We start from the raw sequence: 22,635 nt of genomic DNA on the forward strand, positions 1-22,635 counted from the left end.
TTAGTGCAGATATTTGGAGTAACTCGGTGAGTCGAGTTGACAGCTGTCAGACGTTAAATCAAACACTGACTCGTCACTTCAGAAACATTCACGTGTTTATTGCAGATTTTATAGCGAACACACAAACATGTAAAAACAGGAAGTCCTTCAGAGTAGAAAACAATCAGCCGTCGATACAAACAGAAGAGATGATGATGAGGTCAGAGACGGGAACCCAGTGACTGTGTTTACTGGTGAAACTGGGGCCGAGGAGCAGACGGTGTGTCCTCACTTCAGATCCACTCTGTAAAGTTTTAGCGCTTCAGTAAACGTCTCAAACTTATCAGTGTTTCCAAAAAGTCTCAAATGTGATGTAAATTTTTAAAGTTAATACTCAAAGATTCAAACTGAAAAATATCTGTTAAAAATGTCTTTCTCTTTCAAAAGGCCTGTGACGCATATAACCCTAACATCTATGAAAAACAAAAATATGCTGGAAAAATTTCGGAAAAAAACTTGAAAATAATGTCCAAAAAAATGTCAATAAAATGTCAGAAAAAAATGATAAAATAGCCAAAAAATTTAAAATGTCTGAAAAAAAAGTTGATAAAATATTTTTGGCACAAACATTGAGTGTCAGTAGAAATATCATGTGCAGGTCTGATCCATTCATAAACCTGATTAGACATGAAATATTCTTTAACATCTGAAACGTCGCAGCTCGTGAACTTTTGAGTCTCTGCTGAATGAGCCGGAGGTAAAAACTGTCAGTCATCTTTGAGCAGCAGTGGAACACTCATCTTTTACTCGAGTACAAGTACAAGCATCAAAAAGTACTGCAGGTATCACATGTAAAAGTCAAAGTACTCAATTACTATTAGAGTATTAACTCATCGGAGCTTCTCAGTAAACTGAGTCGCTGGATTTATCAGAGCGCGTCACATCTGTTAAACTGATCAGACGTTAAATCTCGATCTGAAAATGATCCTTCAGATGAACGTAGTGCAGCACAAGTTTATTAAGTAGCAGAAAATACTCGAGTACAGTACTCAAGTAGATATACGCAGTAATGTTTCACCACCGCCTGTGAGGTCGACTGTTTGTGAGTGTTTCCATGAGGTCACTTTGTTCAGGAACGAGACGAGTCGTCCTTCAGAGCTGAGACATGAAGCAAAGTGCAGCCGCGTCCACCTGGACGGAGTCTGAGGAGCAGAGCAGCATTTGATTGGACGGTCAGATGTGATGTCAGAGGGGTGTGGAGCCTGACGGCTGCAGGTGAAGAGCAGGAAGTGATGAGTCCGTCTGCTAAACGTCTGCAGGACAAAGTCCAGTCTATAATTGTCTTCACTTCCTGTGGGACCCTTTCTTATTGTTATTATTATTATCTTTATTATTTTTAATTTTCCCGTTTTTATTTATTTATTTTAATTTAATTCATTAATTAGGTTTTATTTTTTGGGTCCAGTTTAAGTTGAGCTCCTAACTTTCAGCGTGACATCACCTGGAACCAGCCAATAGGAGAGCTGCTTTTCACCAGCAGGTGTCAGGCTCCACAGAGGGTTTTTTTTTTGGGGGGGCGGACTTGGTGCTGTATGAGGTCATGGTGAGTCTTCGGGAGGAAGTCCAGGATCTCCTCCTAACATTCAGGAAGTGTGTGAGTCCTTTCACAATAAAAGCTTCAGTGTCTCTTCAGAGACTCGATGTAATGAAACGTCGCTCCGAGAGCCCAGCTGGTCTCCACGCCACCAATCGTCCTCGCCAACTGGGACACAGACAGAGACACTGGTCATTACACACACTGTGGTCATCCTGATCCAGACCCAGACCCAGACCCAGACCCTGAGGTGTTCCTCACCTTGAACTGTTTGTGTGGGGGGAAGCCGAGCTCCTGCAGCAGGACTGAGATGTAGACCAGGTCCAGACAGAGGAAGGGGCTCTGCAGAGGACTGACGGACGGACCGCTGCACACTGAGACAACACAGCAGATCTCAGATCAGTTCACAGGTCTGAGCCCAGAGGGAGTTCCCTCAGTGCATCACAACAAAACATATTTAAAGGGACAAAAACAACAAGAACACAAATACAGAACAAAAACTTTATGATACAAACATGAAAAAGATTTTATAAAACATGTTTATTCAGAATAAAGATTTAAAGACTTCAGATCTGTGACGAGGAGTTCCCTCAGTGTCCAAAGTCCAGATACAGAATCTTAAGGTGTCCCTCAGGACTCTGTTCATCATGAAACCGTTTGGACGGAGACGACCGTCAGCCATTGACTTTGCCTTGAGGAGACAGTCTGGAAACATTTTCGTGGTTCAGACAGAATTTATTCTTCATTTAGAAACAGAGTGAAATTAAAGTGAATCTAATTAGAACATCAGATATTAATGAGGTCAGACTTTATCATCACAGGATGATTCTACGGACACTCTCCATCCTACAGAGTCCAATGATCAGGGACAGACATGTCTCTAAATGTTGGACAGGACAGAGTGCAGTTATCAGTGCTGACAGGCAGAGGGCGCCGTCTCACCTCTTTTAGCTCCAGTGATGTAATCAGCCACTCGGATGGTCCCACCCGTCTTCTCCTCTGAACACACAAACACATCACAGCACATGAGAACCACAGAACACCTGGAGACACCTGAGAGACACCTGGAGACACCTGAGAGACACCTGGAGACACCTGGAAACACCTGAAAGACACCTGGGAGAGACACCTGGAAACACCTGAGAGACACCTGGGAGAGACACCTGGAAACACCTGAGAGAGACACCTGGAAACACCTGAGAGAGACACCTGGAAACACCTGGAAACACCTGAGAAACACCTGAGAGACACCTGAGAAACACCTGAGAGAGACACCTGGAAACACCTGAGAGACACCTGGAGACACCTGAGAGACACCTGGAGACACCTGAGAGACACCTGGAGGCACCTGGAAACACCCGAAAGACACCTGGAGACACCTGGAGACACCTGGAAACACCTGAGAGATGTTCAGGGTGACTGCAGAGAACACAGTCCGGTGTTGGCGATGATGTGACAGATGTGAGTTCAGATCTGTATCACAGGTGACAGCAGTGACATCATCAATGATACCATGAGTGATGTGTCCTGGTCATGTGTCAGACATGTCAACATCACATGGTGGTTTCACAGAGCTGCAGCAGAACCCTGCACTCTGTCCATGTTTCATATGAAGCCCGTCTGTACCCACAGTGTGACTGTCGGTAAAGGAACGTGGTGGCGGCTCTAAATCGGTGGTCCTACGTCATGATTCAGTCGTGTAATGATTCAAACAGCTGAGTGTCATCAACATCCAATATTAGCATTAGCATTAGCATTAGCGTCCTACCGATGACCCCGAGGTCGACGGCTCGGTCATAGTAGTAGGAGAAGGCGTAGAACTCCACGTCTTCAGCCTCGGACGCCTTCATCACCTTCCTGTACAGAACCTTCTCCACCTTGGTCAGACACGCCTCGTACACTGGCTCCCCTGAAACACACACACACACACTCCAGCTACATGATGGGTAACCAACCAGAACTCATCGTCCAATCAGATCCCTGCACCGCGCTCACCTGCCTTCTGTCCCTTCACAGTGTAGATGACATCGGCGTGCTCCCATCTGACCGACGACTCCGGAGGAAGGCAGGGACTGACCAGCTCAGTGCTGCCGCCTACTGCTCTCTCACACACACACACACACACACACACACACACACACACACACACACACACAGGACCTGTTATCAGACCTCAGTCACATTTAACCCTTTCTAAGACACGCCCACAACACCTTTAACCTTTTAACCAAATTATGTCTACCTTCACCACAGGTGTGTAGTTTACCTGTGGAGCTGTGCAGAGGTCAGTGGAGGAACAGGGTAATCAGACTGAGTACATAGTAAAATGACAGTATTATAATATTTTAAAGATGGGGACTTTTATTTTGAAGGGCTTCAAATGAACAGATGGATGGATGACATTAGATCTAATGTCCGTTAAGGACCTGTTGTTGGACCACTGAATCTGAGACACATATCTTTATTCATACAGACTGACTCACAGTGACGTCACCATGACAACACAACACCAGTCACTTCCTGTTAGAAACCTGCTGTCTGTGTTGCACAGATGATATATACATATATATGAGTCAGGGGTTGCGTTAACCGGATATTCTCGGTCATTGACCGTTTTTTTACAACAATGACCAGAAAATCTGAAGGCCGTCCGTCATTTTGACCGGTTGCAATTACCACCCCTGCCCACTTGGCGGCAGAGTGTACAGTCAGTGGGTTAAGTGGCTGCCGTTTTCACACTGCAGAGAAAAAGTTATTCATCTGCTTCATGTAGCGTTGTTGACATAACGGCCTGGACACACCGGACGCGGAACTGAAGCGCAGCGCCCAGCAGCGGAGGCGAATATGCTTTTCGTAGGCGGAATCTGGGAAACATTAGCAAAAGTCCCGCCCTCAAGCGCTAGGACTGGACAGGCAGCCTGTCAGTCAAACTCGCACCCCAGCCAGAGCTACGTCATCATTCCTTCATTCATATCTTCTCTACAGCCAGTCTGCCGCTGTTACTTAGAAATGAAAATGCATGTCAACTTCGCCTTCATGCACCAAACAGCTGTAACGAAATTGTGAGGCTAGAGAGAAATGTTGATTCGTTTGCCTTTGTAATCTTGGATATTTCTATAAAAGAGAAATTCATTTGTTTGCTCTTTTGTTTGATCATTAGGTTGTGTTAATAGGCCTACATTGTAAATAGTTGATCGTTCTTCTTATTTACGCCATTACTATAATTCCATTATGTAGAACTTATTTATATATTTAATAATTACTTGCATTACTATAATTTAATTATGTAGAAATTATTTATATATTGAATAATTACTTGCATTGCTATAATTTAATTATGTAGAACTTATTTATATATTGAATAATTACTTGCATTGCTATAATTTAATTATGTAGAACTTATTTATATATTTAATAATTACTTGCATTGCTATAATTTAATTATGTAGAAATTATTTATATATTGAATAATTACTTGCATTACTATAATTTAATTATGTAGAAATTATTTATATATTGAATAATTACTTGCATTACTATAATTTAATTATGTAGAACTTATTTATATATTGAATAATTACTTGCATTGCTATAATTTAATTATGTAGAACTTATTTATATATTGAATAATTACTTGCATTGCTATAATTTAATTATGTAGAACTTATTTATATATTGAATAATTACTTGCATTACTATAATTTAATTATGTAGAACTTATTTATATATTGAATAATTACTTGCATTGCTATAATTTAATTACGTAGAACTTATTTATATATTGAATAATTACTTTCCATTACTATAATTTAATTACGTAGAAATTATTTATATATTGAATAATTACTTGCATTGCTATAATTTAATTACGTAGAAATTATTTATATATTGAATAATTACTTTCCATTACTATAATTTAATTACGTAGAAATTATTTATATATTGAATAATTACTTGCATTGCTATAATTCTATTATGTAGAAATTATTTATATATTGAATAATTACTTTCCATTACTATAATTTAATTATGTAGAAATTATTTATATATTGAATAATTACTTTCCATTACTATAATTTAATTATGTAGAAATTATTTATATATTGAATAATTACTTGCATTGCTATAATTTAATTATGTAGAAATTATTTATATATTGAATAATTATTCTAATGTGCCTGGCTTAGACCTAGGCTATTTGAATTGTGGTAGGTGACCAGATCAGCCCGCACAGCATTGCAAAACTGGATAATATCATGTCAGATCAGACTCTGAAGTCAAACTAGTAGCCTACACCATGGATATATATAGAACACGGCCTACACAGTCCAACTTCTGCATCACAATCATGGGTAGAAGGGTAGAAAAAATTAGCACTCTCAAATTTTTATTAATATTACATCAATGTGTTCCACCTAAGGACATATTGGCTTCCACACAGTGAGCCAAGCTGTGAGGAGCGGCTGGCTTCCTCCCTGTCCTCTTACAGGGGTGGTCACACACGCGAATCAGAGAAATTCGTTTGACTAACGTTAGTTTAATAATAAATATTCTCATTACAATCACAGTCTCCTTCCCTGCGATGAAGCACGAGCGAGTGATGCAGTCAAATGACGGATTTTGGCCTTTTTGGATTGGATCAGGGACTTAACCAACGTGACTGGATAATCTCCTGCTATCCCCTCATTAATATTCATGATTTTCCCGGATTCCACCCACGAAAAGCATATTCGCGCAGCGGAGGCAGCGCTTCAGTTCGGCGTCTGGTCTATTTTTCACGCGAGCCGCGAGCACTTCTGTCAAGCTGGATAGAGCGGATCATATCAAACAGGAAGTCGGACACAGAAAAGACGAGAGAATCCGGCCAATTTTCAAAATAAAATAACAACAGCGCGCACTGAGGAACGTGAGGAGAAAATACCGTGTTTATAATTTAAAATAACACAACAGTGCATAACCGAACACATTTTTCAATACCATAATCACTTCATTGCAATTTTAATTTTGTGTCACCGAGCCTACAGACATAACTACATAACGCTCTGGACACACCGGACGCGTTAGTGGCATCCGGTGTGTCCAGGGTGAAGCCTAATGGCACGGGTGTGTGGATGTCTGTTCATCTTTTCGTTCATGTCCTTATTAATGCACACTTTATAACTTGCTTGTTGGATTTATTAAAAACGAACGAATGAAAACTAAATGTCTTTGAATATCTTTATTATCATTTTAAAAAGGAAATTAAAATGACCGGTAAAAATAGATTATGACCGGATTTTTATGACCCTGTTGGTCAAAATAACCGGCGACGAAAAAGTCTAGCGTAACATCTGATATGAGCGGAGCGGACATGTTTCTGTCTGTGTTGCGCACATGATATATACATATCTATGAGCGGAGCGGACATGTTTCTGACTGTGTTGCGCACATGATATATACATATACAGTACAGGCCAAAAGTTTGGACACACCTTCTCATTCAATGTGTTTTCTTTATTTTCATGACTATTTACATTGTAGATTCTCACTGAAGGCATCAAAACTATGAATGAACACGTGGAGTTATGTACTTAACAAAAAAAGGTGAAATAACTGAAAACATGTTTTATATTCTAGTTTCTTCAAAATAGCCACCCTTTGCTCTGATTACTGCTTTGCACACTCTTGGCATTCTCTCCATGAGCTTCAAGAGGTAGTCACCTGAAATGGTTTCCACTTCACAGGTGTGCCTTATCAGGGTTAATTAGTGGAATTTCTTGCTTTATCAATGGGGTTGGGACCATCAGTTGTGTTGTGCAGAAGTCAGGTTAATACACAGCCGACAGCCCTATTGGACAACTGTTAAAATTCATATTATGGCAAGAACCAATCAGCTAACTAAAGAAAAACGAGTGGCCATCATTACTTTAAGAAATGAAGGTCAGTCAGTCCGGAAAATTGCAAAAACTTTAAATGTGTCCCCAAGTGGAGTCGCAAAAACCATCAAGCGCTACAACCAAACTGGCACACATGAGGACCGACCCAGGAAAGGAAGACCAAGAGTCACCTCTGCTTCTGAGGATAAGTTCATCCGAGTCACCAGCCTCAGAAATGGCAAGTTAACAGCAGCTCAGATCAGAGACCAGATGAATGCCACACAGAGTTCTAGCAGCAGACCCATCTCTAGAACAACTGTTAAGAGGAGACTGCGCCAATCAGGCCTTCATGGTCAAATAGCTGCTAGGAAACCACTGCTAAGGAGAGGCAACAAGCAGAAGAGATTTGTTTGGGCCAAGAAACACAAGGAATGGACATTAGACCAGTGGAAATCTGTGCTTTGGTCTGATGAGTCCAAATTTGAGATCTTTGGTTCCAACCGCCGTGTCTTTGTGAGACGCAGAAAAGGTGAACGGATGGATTCCACATGCCTGGTTCCCACTGTGAAGCATGGAGGAGGAGGTGTGATGGTGTGGGGGTGTTTTGGTGGTGACACTGTTGGGGATTTATTCAAAATTGAAGGCACACTGAACCAGCATGGCTACCACAGCATCCTGCAGCGACATGCCATCCCATCCGGTTTGTGTTTAGTTGGACGATCATTTATTTTTCAACAGGACAATGACCCCAAACACACCTCCAGGCTGTGTAAGGGCTATTTGACCAAGAAGGAGAGTGATGGAGTGCTGTGGCAGATGACCTGGCCTCCACAGTCACCGGACCTGAACCCAATCCAGATGGTTTGGGGTGAGCTGGACCGCAGAGTGAAGGCAAAGGGGCCAACAAGTGCTAAACACCTCTGAAGAGTGTGCAAAGCAGTAATCAGAGCAAAGGGTGGCTATTTTGAAGAAACTAGAATATAAAACATGTTTTCAGTTATTTCACCTTTTTTTGTTAAGTACATAACTCCACATGTGTTCATTCATAGTTTTGATGCCTTCAGTGAGAATCTACAATGTAAATAGTCATGAAAATAAAGAAAACGCATTGAATGAGAAGGTGTGTCCAAACTTTTGGCCTGTACTGTATATGAGCAGAGCGGACATGTTTCTGACTGTGTTGCGCACATGATATATACATATATATGAGCAGAGCGGACATGTTTCTGACTGTGTTGCGCACATGATATATACATATATATGAGCAGAGCGGACATGTTTCTGACTGTGTTGCGCACATGATATATACATATATATGAGCAGAGCGGACATGTTTCTGATAACTATCAGCTCTGACGGATAGACAGACAGATAGAGGTACAGACAGAGGGACGGACAAACAGACAGACAGACAGAGGGACAGACAGGCTGTATGTGTGTCCTGCAGCAGTAACAGCTGGCAGAGCAGAGGAAGAATTAATCTTGCTGTGTTATTAAAAGATTAGATAATGGCTTATTTATCTGGTGTGTGTGTGTGTGTGTGTGTGTGTGTGTGTGTGTGTGTGTTGTGGGGGGGTAAAAAGACGAGGATGAATCAAACTGAAAAACAAGAAAGAAAAAACCACAGAGGAAGAATGAAGTTACGTACGAGGAGAAGCATCCACGCCTCCTAACACTGTGAGACGAGCCGACATCAGGCCGAGACCCAGATAACTGCAGACAGAGCAGGTATTGATTCAGTTACTGATTCAGGTATTGAATCACTTATTGATTCAGGTATTAAATCACTTATTGATTCAGGTATTGATTCACTTATTGATTCAGGTATTGATTCACTTATTGATTCAGGTATTGATTCAGATATTGACTCAGGTATTGATTCAGGTATTGATTCAGTTATTGATTCAGTTATTGATTCACTCATTGATTCAGGTATTGATTCACTTATTGATTCAGTTATTGATTCAGGTATTGATTCACTTATTGATTCAGGTATTGATTCAGTTATTGATTCAGGTATTGATTCACTTATTGATTCACTTATTGATTCAGGTATTGATTCAGTTATTGATTCAGATATTGATTCAGGTATTGATTCACTTATTGATTCAGGTATTGATTCATTTATTGATTCAGTTATTGATTCACTTATTGATTCAGTTATTGATTCACTTATTGATTAAGTTATTGATTCAGGTATTGATTCAGTTATTGATTCAGGTATTGATTCAGTTACTGATTCACTTATTGATTCAGGTATTGATTCACGTATTGATTCAATTATCCTCTGACAGTGTGAACACTGCTGTTGAACAGTGCAGGGTGAATGAAGTGTGTGCGTGTGTGCGTGTGCGTGTGTACCTGTGAGTGTAGACAGTGTGTGTGTTGTTGAACATCTGGAAGGACCTGATGTAGTCGATGGGTGAGGTCTGGATGGTTTTCTGCACACACACAAACACAAAATCATCAGACATGAGTTTGTTATAATTTGTGTAAACATTTATCAATTATGGCCAAAAATATGTTCTGTGAAGTCACAGTGACCTTTGACCTTGAACACCAAACTCTCATCACTTCATTCTTCAGTCTAAGTGGACATTTGAGCCAAATTTGTGGAAATTCCTTCAACACCTTTAGATATCATGTTCACAAGAATGAGACAGTCAAGGTCACAGTGACCTTGACTTTTGACCTTTGACCACCAATATCTAATCAGTCCTTTGTTGAGTCCGAGCGGACGTTGGTGACAAATCTGAAGAAATTCCTGAGATATCACGTTTGAGAGAATGGGACAAACAACCTGAAAACATAACCTCCGACGGTGAATGTGACGTTGCTATGCCGACTGCCGGGGCGGCTTACAGAATGTCACCTCAGCATTCCTGCTGGTGGTGTGAATTCAAACAGAAAAATCCCCTGAAGGTTTACAGCTCTGGGCGGAGCTCCTCAGAGGGCATGTCCTCTCTGAGAGTTCTCACAGCTCCAGAGGAGGACAGAGGACACTACGGGGATGCTGAGGTGTTTCTAATCACTTCATGTGTTACAGTTTAACCCCACCCCTCACAGGAGGAGGAAGAGGAGGAGATGAAGATGTGTGTGGTGATGAGATGATGAACTGCAGCCTGTCAGTGTCCTCTGTGTGTGTCAGTGTCCCTCGTCCTCACCTCGTCCTGAGGGCTGAAGGTGATCTGAGTCGACCCCCCACCCAGGTCCAACATCCCCACTGTGGAAGAGTCCACACTGTGGAGGTCACCTGGAGACAGAGACAGAGACAGAGACAGAGAGGGGGGGGGACAGACAGAGACAGGGACAGACACAGAGCTCCAGTTTAATACAATAACAGGTGATCACTGTTTCTTTACTGCACATTAATCTTATCACACACACTTCCTGTTACTGAGCATATATATACACTGTGTGTGTGTGTGTGTGTGTGTGTGTGGTCACCAGTGAGGAAGTTGACAGTGATCCAGGCAGAGATCCCTGCAGACACAGAGACAGAGTCCATCAACACATTTACATGTGTTTCCATGGTTACTATGTCAGACAGTGAATTCAGAAACAACGTATGAATACAAAATCATAGATATGATCTCATAGAGTGAAGGAGTGAATAAAAAGGTGTGTTAACGTGTTATATGACATCATATGACATCATATGAGTCAGCCACAGCTGCTCCATCACTGTCTGTTGTGTTTGAAGCAGCTTCATAGGAAAAGATTCTGTCTTATTATTGTTATTATTATTATTATTATCATTATTGTTATTGTTGTCTTGTCAAAGCCAGACTGTCTCCACAGTCATTACTGAAGGACCAGATGTATTTATCTAACTGAGACGACCTGACGATGAGTTCACCTCATTTAAAGCCTTGATGGAGGAGGTGTCATGTTCTGTCATCATGACGCCGAATCTCTTCATCTCACATTTATTCATATATTTACATCTATATTCGACACATGACCAGAAAATATAAGTGCAATAACTCACTGCAGGTCTACAAACATCCTGTCACTAAATATGAATCATATATGAGTCAGCTGTGAGCCCCACCACAATAAATATTGAATTTGATTAAAAATATATTAAAAACATTTTACTGAGTTACTTTACTTTCCCTTCTGATATTAACAATGGTTTTAGTGATTTTTTTTAAATATTGGTAAATGTGTCAGTTAAAAACAAACTCAGCCTGGCTTTAAATGGAACTGGCTTTTATTTTATTTCATTATTATTATTAATATTATTAATATTTATTTTTAAATTTTGTATTTATGATCATTGTGTATTTATTTATTTTTGTTAATCTCTCTCTTCAGCTTACATATTCTTCTATTTCATCACTTATTTATGTATAGTATTTAATTTACTCACTTATTAACAAATCTAAAATTGTTTTGCATTGTGAGTATCATGCCTCCGATGTTTCTCACTTCCTGTCATTGTTATTTCTATTGTTCTGCTGCTGGCTGCACCACAAATTGCTCCTCAGAGACAAGAAAGATATCTTCAGCTTGTGAAGTGAGAGTGTGTGTGTGTGTGTGTGTGTGTGTGTGTGTGTTTATTGTGTGAAGTACTTTGTGTTGCATTATTTTTGTATGTAAAGTGCTGTATCAATAAAGTTTAAATATCAGCCAGTATCCATGAACTTTCATGTGAGAGCATCGTCCCTCTGAGGAGGAGCAGAACATTATCCTGACGGTCACATACTGCAGGCTGTGATGAAACAACATCCAGCCTCATCAACACTTTTATCTGTCGTTGAGCCTCACATGGCTGAAGTTTAGCGCTCAGAACAGGTGTTGGACCTTGACCTTAAAGTGATCTTAAAGTCACACCACGATTCAAAACAGGTGATCCCAGCTCATGTAATAATGATGGTCCGATGTGTCGAGTGTTTTCCAGACACTCAGTCATATTCACATCACACTCTGAGGACTTTCTTCTGCTCCGTCAAAACTTCTCTTAATAAATATTCATTGAAATACAGAGAAGCATCTGTTTGGAACGACCTTCCTCCATCTCTACAATCACCATCATCATCATCATCATCATCATCTTTTCCTTGTTGCGTATGATTGTAGTTATTCAATATCAGACGTCACTTCATTTCTCTTTGCTGTATGTTCTGTAAATGTACGTGTGAACAAACTCAACAGCTGATCACAAACGTGTGTCTGTAGAACGTTACCTGTTATGAATATTCTGTGTGTTAACAAGCTAACGAACATTAGCGAGTCCTCCTGGACGCTCAGTGAATACATGAAGATGAATGGTGAGAGTAAAGACGTGTTGTGAGCTGACGGAGGACAGATCTGCTTATTCAGGTCAACTCAAAGACGACATTAGCGTCCGTCACTGGGCTGCGTGCATTAGAGCCTTTTAGCAGCGACCTCTGACCCCGGCGGATGATGAAAGAGCCTGACAGAAACTGTATCATGGAGCTTTACCACCCACCTCTAAGAAGCTATTTCCAAACAAAACAAACAGGCGCTCAGAGACGCTCTGCTTTAGGTCAGGAAGCCAAACACCGGCACTTAGCACGCCGCCGACCGCTGCCACCGCCCCCCGCTAACCACTCAGAGGTCTGCATTAACAATAAGTCTCTCCATTCGGGGTAATCTCCGAGCATCCAGGCCAAGACCGGCCAAATATGTGCGCGATAATAAGGCTGATGGACGAGAGCAGGAGTGTGTCCATTAGAGGGAAAGTGGAGCGCAGTTAATTCAGTAATCATTAAAAGACATTTATGGGAGTAACGAGCTGATCCCACTCAGAGGGAAGGAGAAAACATTTCAGCCTCAGGAATAAACGCGCCACATAATCCCCCCCAAGATTAAGTGGGACATTATCCCACATGGCCATAATTGCTTGTATGAACTACTTTAAAAGGATTATATGTGCACACAGAGCGAGCGCCTCTCAAACACAGGACCTACATGTCATATATAGATACAGCACATCTACAGAGGTATTAGTGCAGCGGGGAAGGAGGGAGGTCACAGCTGGGCCAAAACATCTGGCAGCTGAGGCCTCCACATCTGGATCCATACAAGTGTCCATGCTGCAGCTCCGTCAGGATCACACACTCAGTTTATGTCAGTCTGTAACCAACACTGGAGATCCACAGGAAGTTCATCTACTGCAGGAAGTACAAGCGGAGACAGTGATGGCGTCCTGTCTCGGTCACCACACAGTAACATGAACACAACAGACATGATGTCACGCACATTCCAACACATCAGCTGTGTCTCAGTTAAGGGCTGCAGCCTTCAAAGGACGCATCTGAAGACCTGTCTGGTGTGTGCTCATGGCGACACTCGACACAGGTCACCTAATGTGCCACAACAGCACCGGTGCGTTTCCAGCTTCAGGGTGATGTATCATTTGAATTTTATCAATTCCAATTCTTATTGACTCAAAGTTTGATTCCAATACCGGGGAAGACAGAGGTCACCTGTTATTATTATTATTATTAGCTCCTTTTACACTGCCAGATTTTCGGCGAATGTTGGGCCGTTTTGCTGGCAAGCTGCAAGCGTTTAGACACACAGAGCCGGATTGGCGAGTTGATCCGAGGTGCCCTATTTTCCGCCTTGTAGGGTAGACATATTGGTGGAACCTTTTTGGTCCACTGCAACAAGAGGGGCTGTTGATGACTTGTGGGAGGGGCTGTTGATGACTTGTGGGAGGAGCTGTTGATGACTTGAGGGAGGAGCTGTTGAAGACTTGTGGGAGGAGCTGTTGATGACTTGTGGGAGGAGCTGTTGATGACTTGTGGGAGGAGCTGTTGATGACTTGTGGGAGGAGCTGTTGATGACTTGTGGGAGGGGCTGTAGATGACTTGTGGGAGGAGCTGTTGATGACTTGTGGGAGGAGCTGTTGATGACTTGTGGGAGGAGCTGTTGATGACTTGTGGGAGGAGCTGTAGATGACTTGTGGGAGGAGCTGTTGATGACTTGTGGGAGGAGCTGTAGATGACTTGTGGGAGGAGCTGTTGATGACTTGTGGGAGGGGCTGTTGATGACTTGTGGGAGGGGCTGTTGATGACTTGAGGGAGGAGCTGTTGAAGACTTGTGGGAGGAGCTGTTGATGACTTGTGGGAGGAGCTGTTGATGACTTGTGGGAGGAGCTGTAGATGACTTGTGGGAGGAGCTGTTGATGACGCCGCACGTGCGAGCCACTGGCGGTGGATAAACAGGAAACAGCTGATAGCAGGAATTAGCGAGCAGCTAGTAGCAAGAGGGAAACACAAACCTGACAGACACTGTAAAGATGAGCAACTGGGGAGACAAGGAATTGCGCGCCCTCCTTGTCCTCGCAAACGAAGAGGCCATTAACCATCAGATGACGGGGACGGTGAAGGATGGGCCGACTTACGAGAGAATCGCCGAAGGACTGACCAGCCGCGGCTTCCCTCCCACGTCACTGTTTACGTCACACGCTGAGCTACACGTTTTGTTACTTGCTCACGCCCCCCATTGCCCCGAAAAAGGCACATTCTGTATAAACAAAAGTAGGTAGGCGGCATTTTGCTGCACTCCCCGATTTTGTTTTTATACTGCCAATGCTGAAAAAAGACTGATTGGGCTTTCCTGCAGATTTGGGCTATTAACTGAACATTCACAGAGTCAGTACGTGTTAGTAAGTGTACGAGTCACACAGACGTGTGTTAGAAAACATTGTCAATGTCAAACTGTACTTATTGAGCCACAACCGACACACAGGACCTGGACTTTATATTACACTGTGGCAGCAGCAGTGACACCTTGTGGTTAACAGGTGACATTATAGAGGGAAACTCACTCACACAGTGCTGAAACTAAAAAACATTCAGTGGCAGCAACACGAGCTGCAACCAGATGAAGTCAATACATAGAAACACTGAAGACTAATGTGTCATGGCTTTCTGTCCCTGACACTACTGCAGGTGCTGGCGATGTGCTGGTGCTGGCACAGGCCGACACACTCAGGCTCGGAGACCGCAAGACATCTTCGCGGTACACTTGTGAACATTGATGTTTCCGTAAATGCTTCAGATTTGATTGCAACCGGACTTGCAGCCGATGAACATGCACTTTGCCTTGTCATCTTGTTTTTTTACAAAATGAAGCCACAGTCCATCTTTCCCACTGTGACACACTTCTATGCACACAAGCTCTCCAGCTTGTTGCTGGGTTGATGATGTAATCAGTCCTGACAGATGAAAAAAAGGTCCTGGAAGGGAGCCAGAGGAGCCACAGCCTCACAGATACAAGTCGCCTCTGTGTGGACTGATTCATTTTAGGTAGGAGTAACGTCCAAAATCCATACAGCATATATGGTAATGTTTTGTGTCGTGATATTGTTTCGATCTGTTGATATGTAATTATTCAATTTTTGCCAATAAAGTTTTTTCCAATCACAGCCTCTTCTCCACATGTGACTGATCATGTGACTGTGAGCTGAACCAATCACAGCAGCCCCCTGCACATCGTGTTTATTCTGACTGCCACAAAACAGTTCACTCATGTTCTGCACGACAGTGAGGGGAAACGTTGTGGTGGAACGTAAACACGTAACTCTCACAAGACTGACAGAGCCGCCCTGACAGAGCCCACCCTGACAGAGCCCACCCTGACAGAGTCGCCCTGACCAAGCCGCCCTGACCGAGCCCACCCTGACAGAGCCGCCCTGACAGAGCCCACCCTGACAGAGCCGTCCTGACAGAGTCGCCCTGACAGAGTCGCCCTGACCGAGCCCACCCTGACAGAGTCGCCCTGACAGAGCCCACCCTGACAGAGCCCACCCTGACAGAGTCGCCCTGACAGAGTCGCCCTGACAGAGCCCACCCTGACAGAGCCCACCCTGACAGAGTCGCCCTGACAAAGCCCACCATGACAGTCGCCCTGACAGAGCCCACCCTGACAGAGCCGCCCTGACAGAGCCCACCCTGACAGAGCCCACCCTGACAGAGCCGCCCTGACAGAGCCCACCCTGACAGAGTCGCCCTGACAGAGCCCACCCTGACAGAGTCGCCCTGACAGAGCCCACCCTGACAGAGTCGCCCTGACAGAGCCCACCCTGACAGAGTCTCCCTGACAGAGCCCACCCTGACAGTCGCCCTGACCGAGCCCACCCTGACAGAGTCGCCCTGACAAAGCCCACCCTGACAGTCGCCCTGACCGAGCCCACCCTGACAGAGTCGCCCTGACAGAGCCCACCCTGACAGAGTCGCCCTGACCGAGCCCACCCTGACCGAGCCCACCCTGACCGAGCCCACCCTGACAGAGTCGCCCTGACCGAGCCCACCCTGACAGAGCCCACCCTGACATTTCTATACAACTCACCTGTTTACATTTTATTACAGCTTAAAGTTACACATCATTAAGGGGCGGGGCTTCTTTGAAAGGGGTGGGGGCTCTCTGAAGGTAAGCAGACAGATAAACACCAAGCTGACGGTCACTGTAAAGCTCCAGCTGATGGTTCTCCACCAGACATACAGAGGACTTAAAGACGTCATACCTTCATCAGTGCCGTCCATGATGGACACGCTGTCGTCTCTGGACAGAAAGGGAGAGTCCTCAAACAGCGCCCTCACCTGGACACACAGGAAGAGAACAGGAGTTAGCATGAACCGTTCCTCTGTCTGTGTACCTGAGTCTAAAGACCACTGTGTGTCTCTGTCTCTGTGTCTCTGTGTCTCACCCTGTCCAGCAGGTGTTTGGCCTTCTCTCCAGGCAGCAGTCGGAGGCCAGCTGTGGCCTTCAGGACCACAGGGGTGATGTCCCAGACGGAGGGGGGGACGCTGGACTTGGCCACCAGCAGCAGCTCCAGGATTCCTGCTGTACACTAGACAGACAGAGGAGACACAGAGGAGACACAGAGAGGAGACACAGAGGAGACACAGAGAGGAGACACAAAGAGGAGACACAGAGGAGACACAAAGAGGAGACACAGAGGAGACACAAAGAGGAGACACAAAGAGGAGACACAGAGGAGACACAAAGAGGAGACACAAAGAGGAGACACAGAGAGGAGACACAGAGGAGACACAGAGAGGAGACACACAGAGGAGACACACAGAGGAGACACAGAGAGGAGACACAGAGAGGAGACACAGAGGAGACACAGAGAGGAGACACAGAGGAGACACAAAGAGGAGACACAGAGAGGAGACACAGAGGAGACACAAAGAGGAGACACAGAGAGGAGACACAGAGGACGTCAGCTGAATGATGTATGAGCAGCTCCTGTGTGGACGGACAGACTGAGGACAACACAAACACTTTAATGTATCTAATTAAAGACATTAAAGAATCTTTACTAAAAAAAATAAAAATAAAGATAAAAGTGGAAAAATAGAGGGATGGTAATTCTGATACAAAAATATCTAAGTTAAAAGTAATTCATTAAAAAATTACAAATAAATTAATATATAAATAAAAATATAACTAACCAACTAACTAAATAAATATACAAAATATAAATCAAAATATTCATAAATAAATAAAGACATAAATAAAATAAAATATAGACATACTAATAGTGATACAAAAAAATTGTAAAAGAGATGTAATATTGATAAAAATGTAAGTACAAATTAATATATTTAAAATGACAAATACAAGAAAAAAAGACAATTTACAGTTAAAACAATGTGATAAAGGTTCAGAGAGAGTGAAGCACATGGAGCTCTGTCACATGTTCAGTTTTATGGCTGCTAGTTAAAGATGTTAAATGGGTTAGAGATGAAATGGGGGAGGCGTTCACTCTCAGTTAGTTAAATCTGGTGTTCTGGTGACACCGACCTTCTCTGGATCATCAGCGTACGCAGACAGTCCAGGTTTGATGGCCCTGAACGTCTCGTGGGCCAGTTTGGGAGCTTCTGCAGGAACAAATGACAAACACATTCAAAAACATGCAGAGAAAATAAAGATGTTAGAGAGTGTGTGTGTGTGTGTGGGGGGGGGGGGGGGGGGGGCATGATGAAGGAAAGGCAATAAGTCCTCACAGCCACAGTTAATTGAATTCTGTCCCCGTGGCGGACTGACCCTGGACCTGTGCCGACATTAGAGCTGTCGTTAAGCTCTTAATGACAATCCCAGTCCGTATAACTAACAGGTGCTGCCATTAGTGCCGTTAGCTCTGATGCTAACAAAGGAGCCAAAACAGCACTCAGCCTGTGTGATTTAGCTTAGCGGAGAAATGCGATAACGAAGGCATTTGGCCGAGCTCGGCAGGAAACTTTCTCTAAGCCTAATAAACCAAAAAACCTCTCAAACGCACTAATGAGTTTGTGTCCATTTGGACCGAATGGCGGCGGCGGCAGAGCTCGACTTACAGGCTGAAAGCTCCTCTTGTCTGCTGGGATTCACATCTGGTAATTAATGTTTAGGGCCAACGTGTGGATTTTAAATACACTAAAAGCCTTTACAATTTAATCTGAAAGGATCCAAATGAATCCATTTAGCATCCAATACACAGAGTTAACTTCCAAATATCCTGTTTCATATCAGCCTCTGCTCCAAATATCTGTATCTGCTCCAAATATCTGATGTTCCAACAGACTTCACCACAAACTACAAACCTAAGCTGACATTAAGGCTGCGTTCACACCTGTCCTGTTTGGTCAGGTTCGTTTGTGCAGTTTGTGTGAACACACCAAAACAACCGGACTGAGACCTTCTTGAAGAGGTGGTCTCAGTCTGGTTCCAAAGGAACTCTGGTGCGCGGCATTTGATCTGGTCCTCTTGTAAATGCTGCCGTGAGAACACGAACCAACTCTAGGCAATTATACAACTTTGGAACAACATGAGTCCCTGATTCAGACCAGAGGGGACCACTCTAGGGCTGACAGCAGCCTGAGAGTCATCAAATATTTGAACAGACTCTGGCGTGTAAAAATATCAGCTACAGCAACAGACCATTAAATCAGAAATAAAATTATGGTATTACATAAAATACTCGGGATACGATATCATCACCGTACTTCAGTCATGATACAATACTACTGTGATGTTGCCATGTGCTGAGTATTGTGATAAAACATATTGTGATTTATTACCATTTTCACCTGTAAATTTTGTCCCCAAAGGAAAAAACTTTGTCAACATCAGTTTTATGGAACGAGACATAAAGTTTTCTGTTCGTCTCACTTCGATGATTTTTATTGCAGCAAAATGAATCTAATGATCTGAAAAAGATTCTATTATTCTAGTGGGCCACCAAATGTGTAATTTGAACTTACAATAATAATAATTTACATAATGGAAAAATCAAACTCAATACATCTGTGTATTGACTCAATATTGCCAAACAACACTATGCTGTGTTGATCATTTCCACCAGCCCTACAGAATACACCACTGCTCCTCATTAACATGTGAACTGGTGTTAAATTAGCAGATATGTGAATGGGGTTTGGTGTGGACTCATATCAGGGGCTCTGCCTCACATCTGTCCTCTACTCTACCATTATTCTCCATCTGGAACTTGAAGACATGGACTCTGGTCCCAGTGCTCCCAGCATCAAACATGATGCCATACTGGAAGCTGTGTCCAGCAGCAGCAGCGGCGGCAGGGACGGGCCTAACGTCTGCAGGCTGGTGCGTGGCGGGCCGGAGGTGGGGAGGTAGTCTGTAGGCTTCGGGCTTTGCAGCAGAGTAGTGACGCTTCACAAACATCAGGTAGGCGAGCAGGCAGCCCGCCAAGAGGAAGACTCCGGCAAGCTTTGGTCTCTTCATCACGACTCATTCTGTGTGGAGCTACGACAGCTGCATCCTGACAGTCTGACGGACCAATCACAGAGAAGACCTCATTAAATATCTGAGCTGTGTTTTGGAGACACAGAAACACACAGGAGAATAAACACTGACTCAATCAATCAATCAATTTTATTTATAAAGCCCAATATCACAAATCACAATTTGCCTCACAGGGCTTTACAGCATACGACATCCCTCTGTCCTTATGACCCTCACAGCTGATCAGGAAAAACTCCCCAAAAAAAAAACCCTGTAACTGGAGGGTTACACTCTTCAGTGCTCAGTATACAGACTGAAGGTTGGTTGATTCATGTTCATGTGAGTCAGGACCTGAAACTACAGCAACACACACTCATGGTTACACACAATGTGCTTCACATATAACTCAAGTATTGTTGAGGAGGGATGACATCATGTGTGACATGACAACAGTGAATAAAAATAAAGAGCAGGCAGGTGTTGAGGATCTGATGGTGTTTTGTCTCTAAACAAACCAACATTAGATTCATGAATATCTGAATACAGTTTGGTGTGGAGTCATCATTCACACATTCACACATTCATCTGTGAAATGAGCCTGTTGGTAGAAGTCATCAGTCCCAGTAATGTGTGTCACACACCCTGCACATGCTATTAAAGACATTCCTGAGTTGCAGCTAATAACCAGTAAATGTTGGAGCTCATCTTTATCGTCCCACAGGGAAGGAACCTGTCTTGCAGACAGTCTCATATAACTTTGCTCGCTTGAACTGAACCTGACTGTGCCGACAAACTCTTAAAGAACCAAAGGAAACTGAGTCAACATGTGTTTTATCTGAGATGATCAAGTTTTCACTCTGTTCGTCACCACAGACATTTCTATTGCAGCAGAATGAGTCTGTTGGACTGAAAGAGCTGCTGATCATATTCAGGTCGGATATGTAAAGTTTAATTTGTACTGTCACACTAATGACGTATATGACATGAATACCATATCGACACATGAAAACATCCCCCTGCTATGATGCACTGATGTTTGGTGTGCAGTGTAGTATGAACATATTCACTGAGGTGATTTAATGACAGATCTGAATGTCCTGCTCCTCTCCGCCTGATGAAGGTGAAGAACAGACACCAGTCTTCATCACCACTGTCTGTCACATGGTCACATGTCTGACTGTGACTCAAGACAAGTGTCTGTGAGCAGCAACATTAATATGAACTCCTCCATGTTGTGTCAGAGCTCAGTCACATTCCTGGGAGCTGTGCGTGCAGATGCTAACAGTTAGCTGACACACAGGCAGCAGGTTAGCCTGCTAGCATAGAGCCGGAACATTAGCAACACGCTAACAGCTCAAACACCAGCTTCCGGTTGTAAAAACGTGTTTACGTACCGAGTTCGACCCGTCAACAGCTGCTCCGTTAAATGAACACGTTAATCACGTTAGTTTTCATCATGTCTTCACCACAGACCTCTGCTACTGCTGACAACACGGCGCCGTCTGATGACGTCAGAGCGACAGGAGGTGGTAACGTGCCCGAAAACACGAGAGCACAAAAACACTTTTGTTTAAAGATTAAAAAAATAAAAATCATTCATATGTGTGATATTATTATTATTGATGTTACTGAGTAATGGATGTTGATGTCACGGAGAAATAAAACTTTATTTGAACTCATTCAACACAACAAGATAAAATCTTTCACATTCCTCCAAACAGGTGCTGAGCAGTGTGAGGCCCCGCCCTCTGTCTTCAGTGTCTCTCACACAACTTTACATCAAGTCAGTTTGATTTATTTCCCTTTGTGTCTTTTCTTTTTTGGAGCCCTGATGTTGCTCATAGAGGAAAGACATGACACTTGTTTCCATGACGACAGAGAAAACAGATTCATATAAATCCCTGTGAACATGTCAGTGTGAGTGAAATGGTCCTGCAGTGAATGTGTCACAGTGGGACTAACACACCCAGATCATGTGACTCCTGCATGTATACAGTCAATCAGACCCAAACTGGCCGAGGCGCTCTGAGCATGCTCCACAGTTTCCGCCCCGGGCTTTGACCCGGAAGTCCAATAGCATTAAATGTGTAAGAGAAGAAGAAGTCGGTAACAACATGGAGAAATCTACATCCAGAGCCGTGACTTTTTGGACGGACCAAATGTACAGAGCTGTAAAGTTGTCCACCATGGTAGCAGTTAGCTGCTAGCTAACCGTAGCTAACTTGTTTGTCCATTGTTTGGTCTGTGACGTAATAGGTAAACAGGAAAAAGGTCCAATACTAACAAGCTGAAAGGGGGCATATCTCCACCTATCGTAGAGGAGTCGCACATACTTGGCTCAATAAATGGATTCCCCTCCCGTGCTTGTATACTGGGACAAGGACAGTAGGCCAGTTAGATGTCCTCGTCCAGCTGGGACTGTAGCTGACTCGACCGACCTGTTTGTCTCAGAGGCTCGGGGCCCCGACAGCAAACACTCTG

At 43.4% G+C, this 22,635-nt stretch overlaps 1 protein-coding gene across 4 annotated transcripts; it reads right to left on the reverse strand.

Moving 5' to 3' along the window:
- Nucleotides 1-77: 77 nt before the first annotated feature.
- On the reverse strand, nucleotides 78-21,661 carry entpd6 (ectonucleoside triphosphate diphosphohydrolase 6). 4 transcript variants are annotated; one of them, XM_078176180.1, is made up of 14 exons: nucleotides 21,549-21,661; nucleotides 19,884-20,199; nucleotides 18,220-18,296; nucleotides 17,117-17,260; nucleotides 16,934-17,009; nucleotides 10,876-10,911; nucleotides 10,593-10,681; nucleotides 9,790-9,869; nucleotides 9,077-9,141; nucleotides 3,569-3,670; nucleotides 3,342-3,482; nucleotides 2,516-2,572; nucleotides 1,835-1,947; nucleotides 78-1,741 (listed from the first exon to the last, which is right to left on the reverse strand). In XM_078176180.1, the coding sequence occupies exons 2-14, from the start codon at nucleotides 20,152-20,154 to the stop codon at nucleotides 1,658-1,660; spliced, it is 1,335 nt and encodes a 444-aa protein (XP_078032306.1). In that variant the 5' UTR covers nucleotides 20,155-20,199; nucleotides 21,549-21,661; the 3' UTR covers nucleotides 78-1,657. The 4 variants fall into 4 exon arrangements, 2 of the variants coding, with proteins under 2 accessions (XP_078032306.1, XP_078032307.1); XM_078176181.1 differs by having other exon boundaries at nucleotides 19,884-20,241; nucleotides 21,549-21,651; XR_013493682.1 differs by lacking the exons at nucleotides 78-1,741; nucleotides 1,835-1,947; nucleotides 2,516-2,572 and adding an exon at nucleotides 2,597-2,792 and having other exon boundaries at nucleotides 2,836-3,482.
- Between the last annotated feature and the right edge of the window lie 974 nt (nucleotides 21,662-22,635).

Source organism: Epinephelus lanceolatus, chromosome 17 (genome assembly GCF_041903045.1).
Source record: "Epinephelus lanceolatus isolate andai-2023 chromosome 17, ASM4190304v1, whole genome shotgun sequence".
NCBI classification, from domain to species: Eukaryota; Metazoa; Chordata; class Actinopteri; order Perciformes; family Serranidae; genus Epinephelus; species Epinephelus lanceolatus.

Coding starts and splice junctions, on each gene's coding strand:
- entpd6 (XM_078176180.1), bottom strand. CDS start 20,154: ATGAAGAGACCAAAGCTTGCCGGAGTCTTCCTCTTGGCGGGCTGCCTG. Junction 10,912..16,933: donor CATGGACGGCACTGATGAAG/GTATGACGTCTT, acceptor CTGTGTCTGCAG/GGATCTCTGCCTGGATCACT. Junction 3,483..3,568: donor TGTGAAGGGACAGAAGGCAG/GTGAGCGCGGTG, acceptor TGTGTGTTTCAG/GGGAGCCAGTGTACGAGGCG.